This window comes from Mesocricetus auratus, unplaced genomic scaffold (genome assembly GCF_017639785.1).
Source record: "Mesocricetus auratus isolate SY011 unplaced genomic scaffold, BCM_Maur_2.0 Super-Scaffold_100676, whole genome shotgun sequence".
Taxonomy (NCBI): Eukaryota; Metazoa; Chordata; class Mammalia; order Rodentia; family Cricetidae; genus Mesocricetus; species Mesocricetus auratus.
Genome location: NW_024429266.1, coordinates 120,214,442 through 120,231,280, shown reverse-complemented (window position 1 = coordinate 120,231,280; position 16,839 = coordinate 120,214,442). Strand labels below are relative to the sequence as shown.

General features: G+C 41.3%; 1 protein-coding gene across 5 annotated transcripts in view; it reads right to left on the bottom strand.

The window, feature by feature from the left end:
• Positions 1-1,426: 1,426 nt before the first annotated feature.
• Nt5c3a (5'-nucleotidase, cytosolic IIIA) overlaps positions 1,427-16,839 on the bottom strand; it is a 38,792-nt gene continuing 23,379 nt past the window's right edge. For 2 of the 5 annotated variants that reach the window (XM_013126232.3, XM_005087412.4), the window contains exons 2-10: positions 16,763-16,817; positions 10,678-10,776; positions 9,231-9,300; positions 7,043-7,089; positions 5,939-6,024; positions 4,805-4,894; positions 3,678-3,840; positions 2,603-2,803; positions 1,427-2,074 (exon numbers count right to left, since the gene is read on the bottom strand). In XM_013126232.3, the coding sequence (XP_012981686.1) occupies positions 1,973-2,074; positions 2,603-2,803; positions 3,678-3,840; positions 4,805-4,894; positions 5,939-6,024; positions 7,043-7,089; positions 9,231-9,300; positions 10,678-10,776; positions 16,763-16,798 (894 nt within the window). In that variant the 5' untranslated portion in view covers positions 16,799-16,817 and the 3' untranslated portion in view covers positions 1,427-1,972. The other 3 variants (XM_005087411.4, XM_021223764.2, XM_013126234.3) reach the window with 2 other exon arrangements.

Here is a 16,839-nt window from a genome sequence, read left to right as displayed (position 1 = left end):
TTTCATCATCTTTTTGTCACCCCAGTTAGACTTCTAGGACCTAGCTGGGCAGGACCTGATCCTAATATAAGAATGAAGTGTTATTATCATTAGATTACTGATTATACTCGAAAGCCTTCTGGGCAGTCCTGATATGCTTATACCATGTTGTCTACAATTTAGTTTTAAAAATGTGGTTGTGGGCATTGAACTAGGAACCTTGTAAACGTTTAAAAATGTTAAAACTGCACAATACTTTGAGCCCACGGGTTTACATTTAAAAATTTTTTACTTGAGATGGGGTCTTGCTATGTTGCCCAGGCTAGTCTTGAACCTGGCAGATTCAAGGGCTGGTGTGGGCTCAGCCTTCCAAGCTGCTGGGACTGTCCATATTTGCTAGCACAGCAAGCTTACTGTCTACTTCTGAGTTTACTTGGAAATACTTATTAAATACTTTTGCCCCTTCACATATTATTAAAAAATTAAAAACATGGATGATCAGGATAAGAGGGTTTCTATCGTTTAACTTGCCTTTCTGTCCCATCTGGTTGGACTAGAGACTGCTCTTCACAATGAATGGTCAGCCCAAGCAGACCACTCTTGGTGGCCATCAGCAACCCACGTGGTTGTTCTCATTGAAGTTCAAATGTTATAGTCAGGACCAAATGTACCACAGTGGGAACTAAACCCTGTGGAATGGAGACTGGAGAAGGCTCTAACCTTGCATTACTTAGTCACTCCCCGCCCTCCAGGGACCCAGTGTGATGGTCTGATGAGATGTCTTGGTCATTTGAATACTTGGTCCCTAAGTGGGAGGGTTTTGAGAGTCCGAAGACTCCCGCCATTGCTGGTGTGTTTCCTCTGCTGTGGGCTTGCGGCCCCTCCTGCTACAGCTGCCTCTGCTTCACCACAGGAAGGCCAACTCCCAGAACTGAAAAAGCCCAAATCCGCACTCTCTCCTCTAAGTGGACGTGGCTGCCTTGTGTCATCACAGCAATAGAAAACTAACTAACTAACATATTCAGCTATATTTTGTTTCTGAAACTTTTACAAGGAACTCTTTTCTTGTGTTCAATAAAAGAAGAGAGTTTTCATGGTCCTCAGTATTTTTGAAGGACAAGTTAAATTTTTCCAGCAATAGTTTTCTATGCTTAGACTTAAGATTACTTTGAAAGTAGGATTAATGTAAAAATCCACTATGACAGAGATTAGGATTTATGTATCACTGATGAAAGTAACCAAGAAGAAAAAATATGGCAGTGCTCAATAAATATAAATATTTGCCGAATAGTTTTTGTTTGTTTGTTTTTGTCCCTCTATCTCATGTAGCCAAGGCTGGTCTGACTTGAGACTGACCTTAAATTCTTAATTCTCCTGCCTCTGTTTCCCATGTGCCAGGATGACAGACAGATGCCGCTATGACAGGCTGAATATCTCAACAGCAGAGTTTAAAAAAGCTTTCCATTTCAGGTTTATTTTCAGTGTTTCACACAGAATATTTGTAATGTTAGTGATATAGACACCAATGGTTTTTCAGGTACAAAGTGCCGGACTTCCCTGACAAATATTTTTTCAGACAGAATAACCAAACAAAACACAATTTCAGAAGATGGTGTCATCACACTCCACCCAAATTACAAAACTGGCAGTGGTTAAAATCACTGAGACAGTGGCTCTGAGCCTCCACGCTCACCTGGTAAAGGGCCCAGAAACTGCAGAACACCAAACTACAGAATTCACTTGGGACAAGGAGTTCTTTGTCTGATTTGCCTCAAGATGGTTTTTAATTGCTTAGACAATCTGTAGTATTGTGATGGAGGCGGAAGAAGGGCTGCAGTTTGCAGGTCCAACACACCTGGAGATCAGAGGACGCCCATAGGAGGGGAAGGGGAGTCCAAGAGCAAGAATGTATTATAAATAAGAGTCTTTCCTCAAGATGGCCAGTGCTTGTTTCAGCTGACCTGTGGGAGACGTCTTCTCTCAAACTGTTTGCTTACAATGTCTTTTGTAAAATTGAGTTGACGACTTCCAATGATTCTTCTTTTACTAAAACAATATCGTAAGAGTCCATGTATTTTTCTAAAAGCTCGTCCACCTAATCAACGGAAGAACAAAAATAAAATTAACATGCAGAGAAAGGCAAATAATTTCCATTTTAACCTCTTTAACCTCACAGTGTTAGATCTGTAGAATATAAATCTAATTTCATAAAAGTTTTGAAATATAAATATTCTCAAATTCTTTTTAAAGGAAATCATTTTGTTTCTGATTAAGATTTTAATTTTTTGAGACAGGGTCTTTCTGTATAAGTTTCCCCTGGTCGTTAACTCTGAGTGGTCCTGCCTCAGCCGCCTGATTGCTGGTATGACAGTCCTCAGACTTAGATTCTCCCTAGACAGTTTCTTTCCACCCCGCTGGTTCTGACTTTCCGGTGCTCAGGACTAGGGAGTGCTGCTACTGCCCCTTTGAGAATGTGACCTCCACACTTCACACAGGTCTGTGCTTCTCATCTCTAATCACTGCCAAAGTAGGCCAGAAAAACAACGTCTTCACATGCCTTTGGCAGTTAATTACAATGTTTCATCTTAAATTTAAAAACTTAACTACAGCACTGCACACTCACTCTGTCATTCAGATACCCAATTTTCAGAATGTTTTCAACGTTGGTGACGCCATCTGCCATCCTCAAATCTCCTTGGGAGTCCCCCAGCAGAATGATGTTGCTGTTGTCTTTCAGTTGGCTGAAATAGTCCGTATTCTTCAAGGCACCATCGTGTTTGTTGAATACATGAATTAGTTCTCCTTTGAATCCTTTCAGCACTCCCTATTAAAAATGTTTGTTACATTGATCACGGTATGCATCCGTATGCAGGCACACATGGCAGTCAATGTTTGGAGGGTGGGGTTACTTTCAGGAGCTGGCCCTCTCCTTCTGCCCTGTGCACCGGGGAACACCAGTGTCAGGCTTGTTGGGAAGCACTTACACACTGAGCCATCTTTCTGGCTTGAAATGACGGGTTTTACAAATTCTGTTTGTTAGACCTTCACATTTTATGATTCTAAACAGCTGCCAGTATTTTCATGTCTTTAAATTTGTCTCTGACTTGATTTCAAAACACAGAATCCATCACACTTGGGACAGATAGGAAGGGCTCCAAAAAACTGCATATTCTCTACTTTAAACAATAAAACTCAGCTAGTCAAGAATTCAACTTTGGCTTTTCACTTTGTTCCTAGCCAAAGGATTCTATTTTATGTTTTTTACTGCTTTGTTTTTTTATTTTGCTTGAGACTATGTAGCCCAGGCTTTGAGCGTATTACCCTAACCTCAGCCTTCTGAATGCTGGGATGACATCATTCTTCAACATGCCCAGAACACTTTACAGTATACTCATTCAGAAAATGCCAGTATTATTCATCTTTTTCCCACTTAAGAGGTAGTCTTCAGGGTTGCACCGTTAAATTATTGTCATGTAAGTTTTGTGAATTTTAATAGTAACTGGTTAATAGAACTTTAAGGAGGGCATAAAATACACATACAACACTGAGAAAGCAAATGAATGAATCCTATTAATAGCCTATCAGCAATGTCTAATTTAATGAATGTCTACCTGATATTAATAAAGAATATGCACATTTATATGATTAAAATATTTCAGATTGAATATTAGCCTTAAGGAATGATTTCATATTCTTACATTTTCATCAAAATCCATGAAGTTGGATACTACTTTGACATTTGAATGATAAACTCCAGCTTGACGGATAACTTCTTCAAGCACGTCACCAATACCAGCGGAAAATATGAACACAGGGATACCATGCTGTTGAAGTTTACCAAAGAAATTCTCATATCCTTCCCTGTGAGTGGAGACAGTGTTAATGTTATTTAGAAGGTATAAACTAAAAAATCTCTATTTTTACAAATTGTATTCTCACTCCAAAACAACGACCACATCAACAGATGACTCTTAACCCTGCTACCAGTTCTAACAGTACAAGTTAGATGTTTTCGACTTACAGCAAGCATGGATAGAAGCCAGTAATTTACACCATTAAAAACAAGGGGTGAGCCGGGCAGTGGTGGCACACGCCTTTAATCCCAGCACTCGGGAGACAGAGGCAGGCGGATCTCTGTGAGTTCGTGGCCAGGCTGGACCGACAGCTTCCAAAACAATACAGAGAAACCCTGTCTCGAAAAACCAAAAAAAAAAAAAAAAACCCAAGGGGTGAAATCATACTTCGAAAAGCCCACTGGGGTGAGCTGGAAGGCCACCCACCCGCCTGAGGTCCTGCTGCTGTGGCATTCAAAACTGACTTCCTAAAGAACTTGAAAATTGTAATGGTAACGTAAGTCTGCACATCATTCTTAAAATTTTGTAAAATTGTGGAGAAAGGAAATACAAATAACTTAAATCTTACAATGCTCTTCCCAAATCTAAATGAAAACTTTTTTTTTTAAAGACAGGGTTTCATGTATCCCAAGCTAGCCTCAGACTTGCTGTTTCATTCAGGATCCTCCTGTCTCTATTGCCCAGGTTTTAAAAAAACTGTTTTAAAGTTCCCAGTTTTATTCAGTGCTGGGACCAAACAAAGAGTTGTGGGTGTGCTAGACAGGCACTCTGCTAACTGAGCTACACCCTAAACCCTAACAGCTCTAACCTAGAATGTTCTTACTTCAGCACAATTCATTCTGTGACACTGCTATATTTTACTTGTTTTATGGAATACTGTGATAACTTATTTTAATGAAACATGTAACTGAATATACACAGCAGCAGTTAATTATGTAGACAATAAAAGCAACAAAACCCGGGAGACTTACTTGAGCATCACATCAGAGTCTGCCACAATCTCTTTAAGTTTGGCTTTTGGTATGCCTTGTTCAACAAGCAAACCATGTGACTTAGTATACCTGGAGATTATGACCAGAGGGGAAAGATAACCGTTAAAATATGAAAACTATTATCTTTATTGACAGCATTCCTGAGTGTGAATGAGATCATGGCTGCTGGTCCTTACTATGTGGACTTAACTCTGACCCTGAAGAGCTTAAAATGTGTGATGGTGTCCTTCCCGAATGTCCCAGGTGTCACAGATGCAGGCTCCCTGTAAACATGTCAGTGAGGACAACACAGAAACATCTGCAAGCCTTTCCTCAGTCTACAGCTGAGACTCAGTCTAACCCGGGCTGACAAGCTGCTTTCTCCTTTCTGACATAAGCTGAGAAATTCTTTAACTGTCCCGACCCCTTCCTTTGTCAGCTTCCCATCTCCTTCCTCTTGTGAGACATCTTAATGCTAGAGTGCCCTCACCATGCAACCTTGAAACAAGCCCTCTGCCTCAGCTGGAAAGTCTGGGATTACACCAGGTGCCTCAGGGACTGGAGCTTACCACCCCTGCCATAAACCTAACTGCACACAGGCCTTTCTCCACCCAGAAATCAATCCTTGTACGTTTCTCCAAAACTGACTCCAGTTTTGATTCTACAGGTAGGCAGAGAAGGTCTCTTTTCCCACAGGTGACCTGACCACGCTCCACTGATAGCTACTGGGAATATTCCTGGCTCAAATCAAAGCATTTTCCACTTCCTGGGATGCTTCCCAGAGGGACTGGTGGACGGAATCCTCTGCACCTCTTCATCTGCCAAGGTTTGTCTAGTCCCGGAGCCTCCACACAAAGCTCTCACGTGGTCTCCCCGAATGCTGGGCTGTGATGAGCACAGCCATTGGGGCGGTGTGGTGTGGACCCCATTTCTTATTCTTTGTTCTTAGATCTGGCTTTAGGACTTATGCGACAGACTTTTTATTTACTCTCACTGCATGCCATCTTGAGACAAATCACAAGCTGTTAAGTCACTAAGTTTTTTCTGCTTCATTATCTGTGTATCTCTGTAAACACGAGAGGGGGAAAACAAGCCACAGCTTTTATCTTAGCACTTCCCTGCACCCGCACTCACCACTCCACCATGTAAGGGAACTTCTCCTCCACAGTGAGAAAAGGATCAACTTCAATAGCGTAATACCGCTCCTTTAGCTGCAGTAACTAGAAGGAAGGAGCAACTTAGCTGTGAGGATTACAGTTTTGTCACTTCCCTGATTGTTACAGAAAACAATGCACACAATAAAAAAACCATGGGGGCCTTTAAGATACTTTTCAGTAAAGATTAAAACTGGAGATGGTTTGATCTTGGTTTACATATAATCAGATACAACTGCCAAAGCCTGCTTACTTCCAAGTCAGCAATTCAGAATGCCATTAGAAAAAACGGGAGGTTTATTCTCAGCTCTGTTCTGCGGGTGCTGTGGTACTGGGGACTGAATGCAAGCACCGCCAGCGTTAGGGAAGTGATCTTGCTGACCTGCCCCCTAGTTTTACTTTCTATTTTCGGCCAGGTTATTTGCTAAGTTAACCAGGTGACTTTGAACCTTTAAATCCTTCTGACTCAACCCAAGTAGTAGGATTACAGGCCTCAATCACCAGACCTGACAACAAGTTTAGTCCTGAAATCAAAGTAATTGACTTTGATGGGTACCCTGAGCTGCCCTGTTAAGATAGAGGCAGGCACCCCAGGAAGATCCTGATCAGTTTAAGGGGCAAAGTAGAATGAGACTCAAGCACCTTTGCCTTCCCAGTTAATGTAAGGACCCAGAGTGTTGTAATAACAACTTCCAACACTGGCTGTGCAGGCAATGGTTGCACACCCTGTAATCCTAGTACTTTGGAGGTCAAAGAAAGGGGAACAGAATGCTTTCCTCAGCTAGCCAGTGAGTTCAAAGTTAAAAGAGACACCCTGTTTTGAAGAAGAAAAAACCAAGATGGAATACATACAGTAAATTTGGTCTTTACTGAATGCTTACTATGTGCCAAATATGACTACACGCACTTAGCATTCATCTCGGGCTGGCCCTAAACTTGAAATCATCTCCCCTCAGGACTCTAGTCTGGGATTATATGTGTATGTCATCATGCCTAGCTTTTGGCATACATTCCTGTCTAAATAAAACTAATCATCTGAGGCAATGAAGGGTTAACTATGCGTTTGAAATGACTTGATACTTACCTTTCTTCGACATTCGTCAGTGACAAGTTTACAGTTGTCAATGATATCTACAGAGAGAGCGTGCACAGCATAGGCATTAAAGAAATACTCTGGTTGGTGCTACCACTAACAAAGATGAGTTGAGGGCTGGAGAGATGACTCAGTCATTAAAGGCGAGGCTCACATCCAAAACTAGAAAGATAAGTCGCTTCTTTTATTTTTAAAAGCCAAGTCAATTCCTGTGGTTATTGCAAGTGGCTTCGGTGTTGTAAAAATCAAATGGCATTGCCACAGGAGGTAATGGTTTCAAAACCTGAGATTTAGTAATTCTTCACCTATAGCACTGCGCTAGACAGTCCAAGATCTTCAAACAGCCAACTGTGTGTTTCCATTCTCATCTTCCATCTAGAAATATATCATTTCCCTTTTCTTTCTGTTCAGACAGGGTGTACTGGCTAGTTTTTGTTAACATGACAAACTAGCCACCTGGGAAGAGGGACCAACAATTAAGGAACTGCACCCAACAGACTGGCCTGTGACCTGTGGGGCATTTTGCTTGATCAGTAATTGCTTTGAAAAGGCTCAGTCACGTGGGTAAGTCTACCCTCCCGGCAGTCTTGGGTAGTATAAGAAAGCAAGCTGAGCAAGCCAGTACGCCTCCACGGTTTCTGTTACAGTTCCTGGCATGGTTTCCCTCAGGGACGGACTGACCCCTGGAAGCCAATTTCCTCACACTGGTTTTGGTCTGTTTTTTTTTTTTTTTTTTTTTTTTTTTTGGTTTTACGAGACAGGGTTTCTCTGTTTTGGAGGCTGTTGGTCCAGCCTGGCCTCGAACTCACAGAGATCCGCCTGCCTCTGCCTCCCGAGTGCTGGGATTAAAGGCGTGCGCCACCAACGCCCGGCGGTTTTGGTCTGTTTTATAGAAACAACAGAAAACAAACTAGGACATAAGGTCTCACGTAGCCCAGGCTGGTTTTGAATTTTGGATCCTTTTGCATCTACTGCCCCATTGCTGGGATCATAAGCATAAACTGTCTACACCTGGTTTATGGTATCTCTGAGACTGAACCCAGGGTCTCATGCTCATAAGGATACCACTACTGAGGACATCCCCAGCCACAAAAGATACCATTTTCTTAAGGATAATACTTACGTAAAATATTTCCTCTCTAAGTTTTACCTTATTACTAGTGAATTAGGTAAAATTAAGATCAAATCTATGGTTTTGAGTTCTTTTCATTTCATGTGATGCTCTGTATTTTTCATAGAATTAAGCTCCATAAGTACTACTCACAATGGTTGTACAATCTCTAGTATGTAGTGGAAGAGAATTTATACTATTTTACTAGTGTTAAATTGTTTTTAGTTGCCTGTCAAGCTGCTGTCATTATAGACAATTTCATTCTGTGCTGTCAGAGATCAGTGTCAGAACTTTATACATGCTAGGCCAGTGCCCTACTACTGAACTGAGCTACATCCTTAGGCCCTGGCATGCCTGCTGGTTTTTTGGCAACTCCAACACAGGCTAGGTCACCTAGGAAGAAGGAACCACAGTTGAGAAAATGCATCCATCAGATTGGCCTGTGAGCAAGTCTGTGGGCATTTCTTGACTGATGGTTGGCATGGAAAGGGCCAGCTCACTGTGGGTGGTTCCATCCCTGGCTGTGTAGGAAGGCAGGCTGAGCAAGCATTAAAACAGCAAGCTAGTAAACAACATCACTCCATAGTCTCTGTTTGAGCCGCTGCCTCTGGTTTCTGCCCGAGTTCCTGTCTTGGCTTCCCCCTACATTGGGCTGCAACTGCAAGCAAAACAAAATTTTCCTCCCTGTGTTGCTTTTGGTCATGGTGTTTATAACAGCAATAGAAAACCTAACGAATGAACAACATTTGATAAGTGTAATTTTTTAGGTTATTGCAAAATTTAAAACCTTTTCAAGTGTTTCTTGGGTAATATATAGACTATACACAATGAGAAATATTTTTAAGTCTTCATCCATTCCCTTTACTTCCAAAAGCACACATAAAAATAGCTATTCATCTAAGTGAGTAAAAGCAATTCCTCAAAACATAACAAAAAAAACCAAGTTCCTTCACTTTTAATATCAAAAAGAGAAATCGAAAACAATAATAACAACAACAACAAAAACCCAGTCATCTCACTGATAAGTGTTTACAATTACATTCATTTACTTAAGAGTATCACACTTACTATGACATGTTGGGCATCTTTTCCCATTGTAGGAAAACCTGCTTAGTGTCATATCAAAGTCTGTTATTATCTGTGAGAAAAGGAGAAGGCAAAATGTAAATAGCCCATTACAATCATACACTCACTATGTTAAACAAATATACATCCTGGAGTCTTCTCATTGAGGTTCCTGGGAAGTCCCTCATCTAACACAGCAACACACTGATTTGAGTGATTGTTTTTTCAATAAAAAAATTGTGCGTGTAAGCACACTCTGCTTGGTGTGTGTGTGTGGGTGTGTGTGTGTGGGGGTGGGTGGGGAGTATATGAGTATAGAGGACATCTTCCAAGAGTCGGTTCTGGTCTTCCATATTGCTGAGATGGGGTCTCACTGCCTTCTGTGGCCCTGCTCTGGATACCATTTAAAAGAGATAATAAATTAGTACTTGGGCAGTTCAAATAGCAAAGGAATTCTTGTAATGAAGTTGGACTAAATAACTTCTTCAGTTCCTTCATATTTATTATGTAATTCTCTACTTCCGGGGACGATACATGCCCATGATCTTGGGAGTTGGAAGCAAACAGAAATCCAGTACACAGCAGCAACATATAAAAATCCCAGACTAACAGAGAGAAAAACGTGTGAAACTCGACTCTGTCCGCATAAAGTTACAATTTAATTTGGCAATGACTCAGTTAATTAAAATATGGAATAACTTGAAACTGTATTAAGTATGACTCCTGAAATGGTTTACATCTATGTATATAGTATTAGTTACCTTAGAACTTAGTACTAAAAAAAGACCCACGTGAGAGGTCTGGCAAAACTCAATGGGAGAATTAGCGATTAGCACAGCAAGGTCTTGGGCTTAATCTCCAGCTTGCTCGATCATGGCTTATGTGATGTCTCTGTCTCAAGGCTATTTTCTTTTTTGTTTTCAAAAGAGTATTCCATGTATTTAGACCAACTCTAGGTAAGAGATTTTAGATTTTACACTCCCAGAGTATAGGCAACCCCCTTCTCCCCCCCAAAAAAAACATTACTAAGGTTTTGTCAGAACAGGATGTTAATACATTTGCTAGGGATTGGACCCATGGCTTTATCCATGCCCGGCCGTACTCCATCACTAACCGCAGACAGATGAGTGTGTTTCAACTTTTCAGTTGGCTTCAATTTTTATACACTACACTTTGATTGCAATCTTCCCTCCTCAGTCTCCGGAGACCTCTCCTACCTCCAGGCTTGTGTTTTCTCATCAAAAAAACCAGATCAAAGAAACTAAAAAAGACAAAAATACCAAACTCCACCTGAATGTGGAGCCTGTCTTGTACTGTCTACTACTCCTGGGTGTGGCTGCCCTGGAGTGTGGTTGACAGACCCAGAACCTTCCACTGGGAAGACTTGCCTTTCCCTCTCCCAGCAGCTGTCATTGTGAATCTGCATCAATGTTTTAAAAGTTAAAATCACCTGAAGTTTGGCAGCTCCCCCTTTAATGAGACCACAGATAATTTCTTCTACTCTTGTAGGGTTCTTGATGCGAACTGAGTTTTTCTGAAATTCTGGCATCTAAAAAGTGAATAGAAATAAATTACTTTTACTCACTTTCCCCAGTTCATTCACTACCAAGATGCTTGTATTAAAAAATATAAAAATGCTGAGGCATTATTTTAAAAAAAAATCACCATATAAAATTACCATTTATATACACAAAAAATTTAAAACACATAACTAGTTTCCATCTAGAAAATAAAGATAAAATTACATAGTGTGGAGGCACAAATCTATAATCCCAGCAACTGGATTGCTGAGGCAGGAGGATCATATGTTTAAGGACAGTTGCAAGAGCATATCTTACACAAAGAAACCTAACAAAAGAAAAACCCTACATCTATGGTTCACTTACTTTTACTAGAATGTATAATTTTCTTATGTAACTATACAGGTAATGAGCTTCCCAGAATTTATAGAACATAAAAACCTGCTTGCCATTAATCAAAATAGAATCCTAGACTATTTGAATTTTGTGATAAGACTTATTTCTTCTAAGGAATTTTTTTGCTTAAGATTTAATTTGTGTGTGGTGTTGCCCACCTTTTACTCCACCACTTGGGAGGCAGAAGCAGGTAGATCTCTGAGTTCAAGGCTAGTGTGGTCTATATAGCTGTTTTAGGACAGCCAGATCCACATTTTGTCTTGGAAAGCAAAGCAAAGCAAAAATAAATAAATAAATAAAATCACACACCAGGGCACTTCCTACTCAAGCAGAAGGATCACTTGAGCCCAGAAATTTGAGGGTCAACCTTGACAACATAAATTGGTCTGTTTTAAAAATTAATTAAAACTTTATAAATAAAGTATGTGAGAAAGTAAACATAGCACATAGGTTATACACAAATAGCATACCAAACTATGGAAGATAAGCTTTGTGCTGGATAGTTTTGTCAATTTGACACAAGCTGAAGTCATCTGAGAGGAGGGAGCCCTAATTAAGAAAATGCCTCCATACGATCAGGCTGTAGGCAAGCCTGTAAGGCATTTTCTTAAGTAGTGACTGATGGGGAGGGCCCATTCCTTTGTGAGTGGTCCACCCCTGGGCTGGTGGTCCTGGATTCTACACGAAAGCAGCTGTGCAAGCCCTGAGGAGCAAGTCAGCAAGCAGCAGCTATCTACAACCTCTGCATCAGCTCCTGCCTCCAGGTTCCTGTCCTCACTGCTTTCAATGATGAACTGTTCTATGGAACTGTGAGTGAAATAAACTCTCCTTTCCAAGTTGCTTCTGGTTATGGCGTTTGGTCACAGCAATAGTAACCCTAACTAAAACCAGCATCGAGGATTAAAACAAGGATTTCATTTGTATTCATATTTATGTTTTAAAGTATTTCTGAGCAGAAAAATATCATATAATTATTCTTATAAGTTTTTGTAACAGATAATTAAAATATTGGGCTGGAGAGATGACTCAGTGGTTAAGAGCACTGCTCTTCCAGAGGTCCTAGGTTTAATTCCCAGTACCCACATGGCAGCTTACAACTGTCTGTAATTCCAGGCTCCAACACCCTCACACAGACATACATGCAGGCAAAACACCAATGCACATAGAAATAGAAATAGATAATTAAAATATCTCTAAAACCGCAAAGTTGTTTTAAGGTCATGGAGTTGTCTCCATGTACTGTAGCCCAGATAATACGTTAATTTTTCTCAGCCTAAGAACATGTCTTTCAAGGTAAGATAACTACTAGAAAGTACCTGGGATTTACGAAGATTATTGGGCTGTTCAATTTTATATTGGGTGCCATTTCTTGCTTGAACTCTATCATGAGTGGAAGGGAACCGACAGAGGAGTATTAACTTCAGGAAGACATGGTGCTTGCACAACAATGTCTTGGAGGTGGCACAGGGAATCATGATAATTTCACATTCTGATATACAGCAGAAGCAAAAGGTTCCTTAGAAGAAATAACTATCACAAACTTCAGTATCCTCTGGAATTCTGTTTTGATTAACAGTAAGCAAGTAATATGTCAAGTTATGTCTCTCCACAGTGTGTAGAGCATGGCCAGCTTTCTTTCCATTGTGACCACCAATAATAACATAGTTCATAGAAGATGCTAGACTTAGGTTTTTATTTTAAGACAATCTGAACAGATTAAGTCTATAAGGTTCCAAGGTGTTCTTACATATACACTAGAATTTAAAAGGCAACAAGCCAGGTAGTGGTGGTGCACACCTTTAATTCCAGTACGAGGGAGGCGGAGGCTGGAGAATCTCTGTGAGTTTGAGGTCAGCCTGGTCTACAAAGCGAGTTCCAGGATATCCAGGGCTACACAGAGAAACCCTATCTTGAAAAACCAAACCAATTAACTAAACAAACAAAAACTCCCCCGTCTCCCCCAAACACAAAAAGGCAACACTAATACCCCCCAATCAAAAGGTCAGAACATTTCCCAAAAATTGGAAGATAACAACAGAGGTATACAGGAAAGGGAAATACATTCACATACTGTCTGTGAAATACCTAGATTTAATCTGGGTCCCCCGCTCCCTTTTGTAGGGGAAGGTAAGATGCTGGGAATCAAGTGCAGGGATTCTCAGATGCATGAGTTCTACAAGATCTATAGCCCTTACACACTTTGCTTTAAAAACTGTACCTTCAGACAATGATAGGACCACCTGCAATGTACCAAACCTTGACACTACCATCCTTTAACATAATCAGACCTCATGAGTCTTAAGAAGCGGGGGGGGGATGGCTCAGTCCATAAAGTACCTGCCGAACTCTATGAGCTAGAATCCCTGGGCTTGTTCATCAGCAAGCTCAGTAGAACCAGAGGTTTCAGACTCAGTGAGAGACCCCTGTCAAAAGAGTAAGCAGGAGCAATAGAGGAGGGTGTCCAATATTGATCTCTGGCCTCCACCTGCCCCAAGCCTCAATGGACATGATAAACACTGTGTGTCTATTTTGTGAAATCTGCTGGAGACTACCTATGATGTGTACTGATGTGCCTGCTGAGTTAAGGACCTAATCTAAGGACTTCCATTAAGGACCACTGCTGCTTGGAGGACCCTTCTGCAGCTCCCTTATAAAAAGTTTAGCTGAAGGGCATATACTGGACTCAATAACAAAGCCACTGGAGCTGGTGAAAGGGGTCAGTGTTCCCAGGAGCCATGTTGGATGGCTCCTAACTGTTTGTGAGCCTTTCAGGGGATTTAAACCATCTTTTGGCCTCTGTGCATGCACTTACATATATAATTAATTTTTTTTTGGCTTTTTTGAGACAAGGTTTCTGTGTAGCTTTGCAGCCTATCCTGGCACTCATTCTGTAGACCAGACTGGCCTCGAACTCACAGAGATCCACCTGCCTCTACCTCCCGAGTGCTGGGATTAAAAAGGCTTGCGCTACCACTGCCTAGCCATAATTAATTTTTTTAAAATCTTAAAAAAACTCATTATAGTGAGGATAAACAAAGGATTATGTTGCCACAGTATTTTCATCTAGAAATGGAGCATTTTTTTATATTGAATATATACCTTCCTTCAAGCAAGCCATATTCTCAAGGTTCAACTGACACAGTGCTTCACACCTTTAATCCCACAGCACGTGGGAGGCAGAGGCATTGGATCTCTGAGATCAAGGCTCACCTGGTTTACAGACCCAGTTCCACGACAGTAAGGGCTACACAGTGAACTCGTGTTTAAAAAAAAAAAAAAAAAAATCAAGAATATTAGCTAAGACCACTTGGTGGCGCCCATCAACCACCCTAGTTGTAATCAGGTCTTTGCCTACATTTTATATCTGGTGAGTTATAAAACATTTTTCTTTTTTGTTAAATCATCAATTATGGGCGTTCGCCTCTTATTCATTCTTTAGTAACAAGCACACTGAAAACTCGAATTGCTTCAGAACTTTCACATTTCTTTTCCTGAATCATTACACACCAGAAAGAACCAATGGCTGGAGCATCACTCTTGCCTGTGACTCCGAGAACACGTAACCATCACTCCAAGTAGACAATCAGCCAGCACTCAGGTGGCTCTGGAGGTAGACTGGTTACAGCAAGGAGATGAGGACACACAAGGGAGGAGGACATGGGTAAGAAACGGGGCAGTGGCTACTGTTAGTATCCTGGCACACCTTGGCCCCACCCCTTGGGGACCTGGCAGAGTGCACCCGTGTTCATGGCAAGAAGTACCCTGGCTCTCTTCCACTCCCACTCTCTCTCTCCAGGCTGTTCTTCTGAAGGGGCGGGCAGGTCTCTGTCTCTCCCCTCTCTCCCGGCTCCCTTTCCTTTCCCCAGGAAACTTCCCACATGGTGTGTTTGTCCTTCACCTGCCATAGACTCTGTCAAGGTCCCCCGACTGCCGCATATCATAACAGCTATGGCTCATGTGTAGAGTCCTCACCTAACATCTATAAAAACCTGGGTTCAATCCCAGCAAAAGAAAGGACGTAACACAGACAGACAAAAATGATTTATAGATATACCACACTCCGTGGCTGAAATACACAGTTTAAACTGATGTATACTGAATCAGCCATTACAGGGTTTGTTAAAATGTACATTTTTATGGTTTTATGTACTAGTTAAGTAAAGAACAAAAGATTATTTACTTATTTATTTTCTTTTAATTATTCTTTAAAGACGAGGTTTTACTGCGTAGCCCTGGCTGGCCTGGTACACCCTGGGTAGCTTAAGCTGGCCTTCAATGTGTGGAAACCCTCTGTGTCAGTCTTCAGAAAACTGGGACTCCAGGTACACACTACTACGCCTGGCTGCAAGGAAATTTATCATGGGGAATGTGGAAAGCTGATGGCAGTTTTCTTCAATGTATAGAGACTTGCTCCTTCCCTGACCTCAGCTGCTTCCTGGGCGTTTTCAGGAACATCACTCACCTTTGTCACACAGAAGGTTGGTAGTTTCACACCATTTATTTACATAATAGTCTCACTAGCCCAGCTGGCTTCAAACTAACTATGTAGCCAAGAATGACCTTGAATTCCTGATCTATCTGTTTCCAGCTCCCCAGCAATGGGGTTACAAGTGTAGACCACCACATTTGGGTTTTATGTGGTGCTGGGGACTGAACTGAGAACTTCTTGAAGGATACATAAGTACTCTACCAACTGATCTATGTTCCCAGCCATTTTACACCCTTTCTTTTTCTTCAGTTCTTTTTTATGTCTGCTTGCTTGCCCTGCCTAGCTCACACACCCACCCATCCACCCATCCAGTCATGTGTGTGTGTGTGTGTGTGTGTGTGTGTGTGTGTGTGTGTAGGTTAGAGGACAACTTTTAGGAATCAGTTTTTTCCCCTTAAGCAACGTGGGTTCTGGAGATTGAACTCAAGTGCCATGTTTCATGGCAAAAGCCCTCACTCACTGAAACTTCTGCTTGTCACTTTAAACTACACTTAAAATATTTTATTCTGAATGGCTTAAATGATAGTGCCAAGGACTACCAAAAGAATGGGAATCTGGCTGTGGTAGAGTAGGCCTGTAATCTCTGCCTCAGGAGACAGAAGCAGAAGCAGGGCTCAAGGTCATCACTGACTAAAAGGTGAGTTCAACCAGCCCGAGTCACAGAGACCCAGTCTCAAAGAACAAAATCCAAGCCACACATGTAAACACACAGGAAAGGAGTAAGGCATATGCAATGCTAGGCATGGTGGCACATATCTGTAATCTTAGCATTACTCCTCTTGAGGCCGAGACAGGAGGATCTCACATCCCTGACATGCACATACAGTAAGACTCCATGTTGAAAAAAATAAATACGAGTAAAAGAAAACAACAGCAACAACAAACTCACCAGAACCTAGCCATCATTTTACGTTAAGAAGAACTATAAAATGTATTCTATTTCAAGCAAAGTAATTTCAAAGATATTTGAGAGTTAATTCAGTAGGTACTTGAGATTTTATCATTTGTGTGCTAAGCACCATGAAGAAAGTCCTATAGAAAAGCCCAGTCCCACAGCTGTACAGTTAGAGAGAAGAAACTAGAGAAGATTCACCGTTCACTGGTGGAGCAGGAAGCACTTGCATACACACCATTTTCAAATGGACAGCAGACTCCTGATTAGTCATCGCTTGGTTATCCAATCTTCTGGATTTCCCCAGGTGATGTC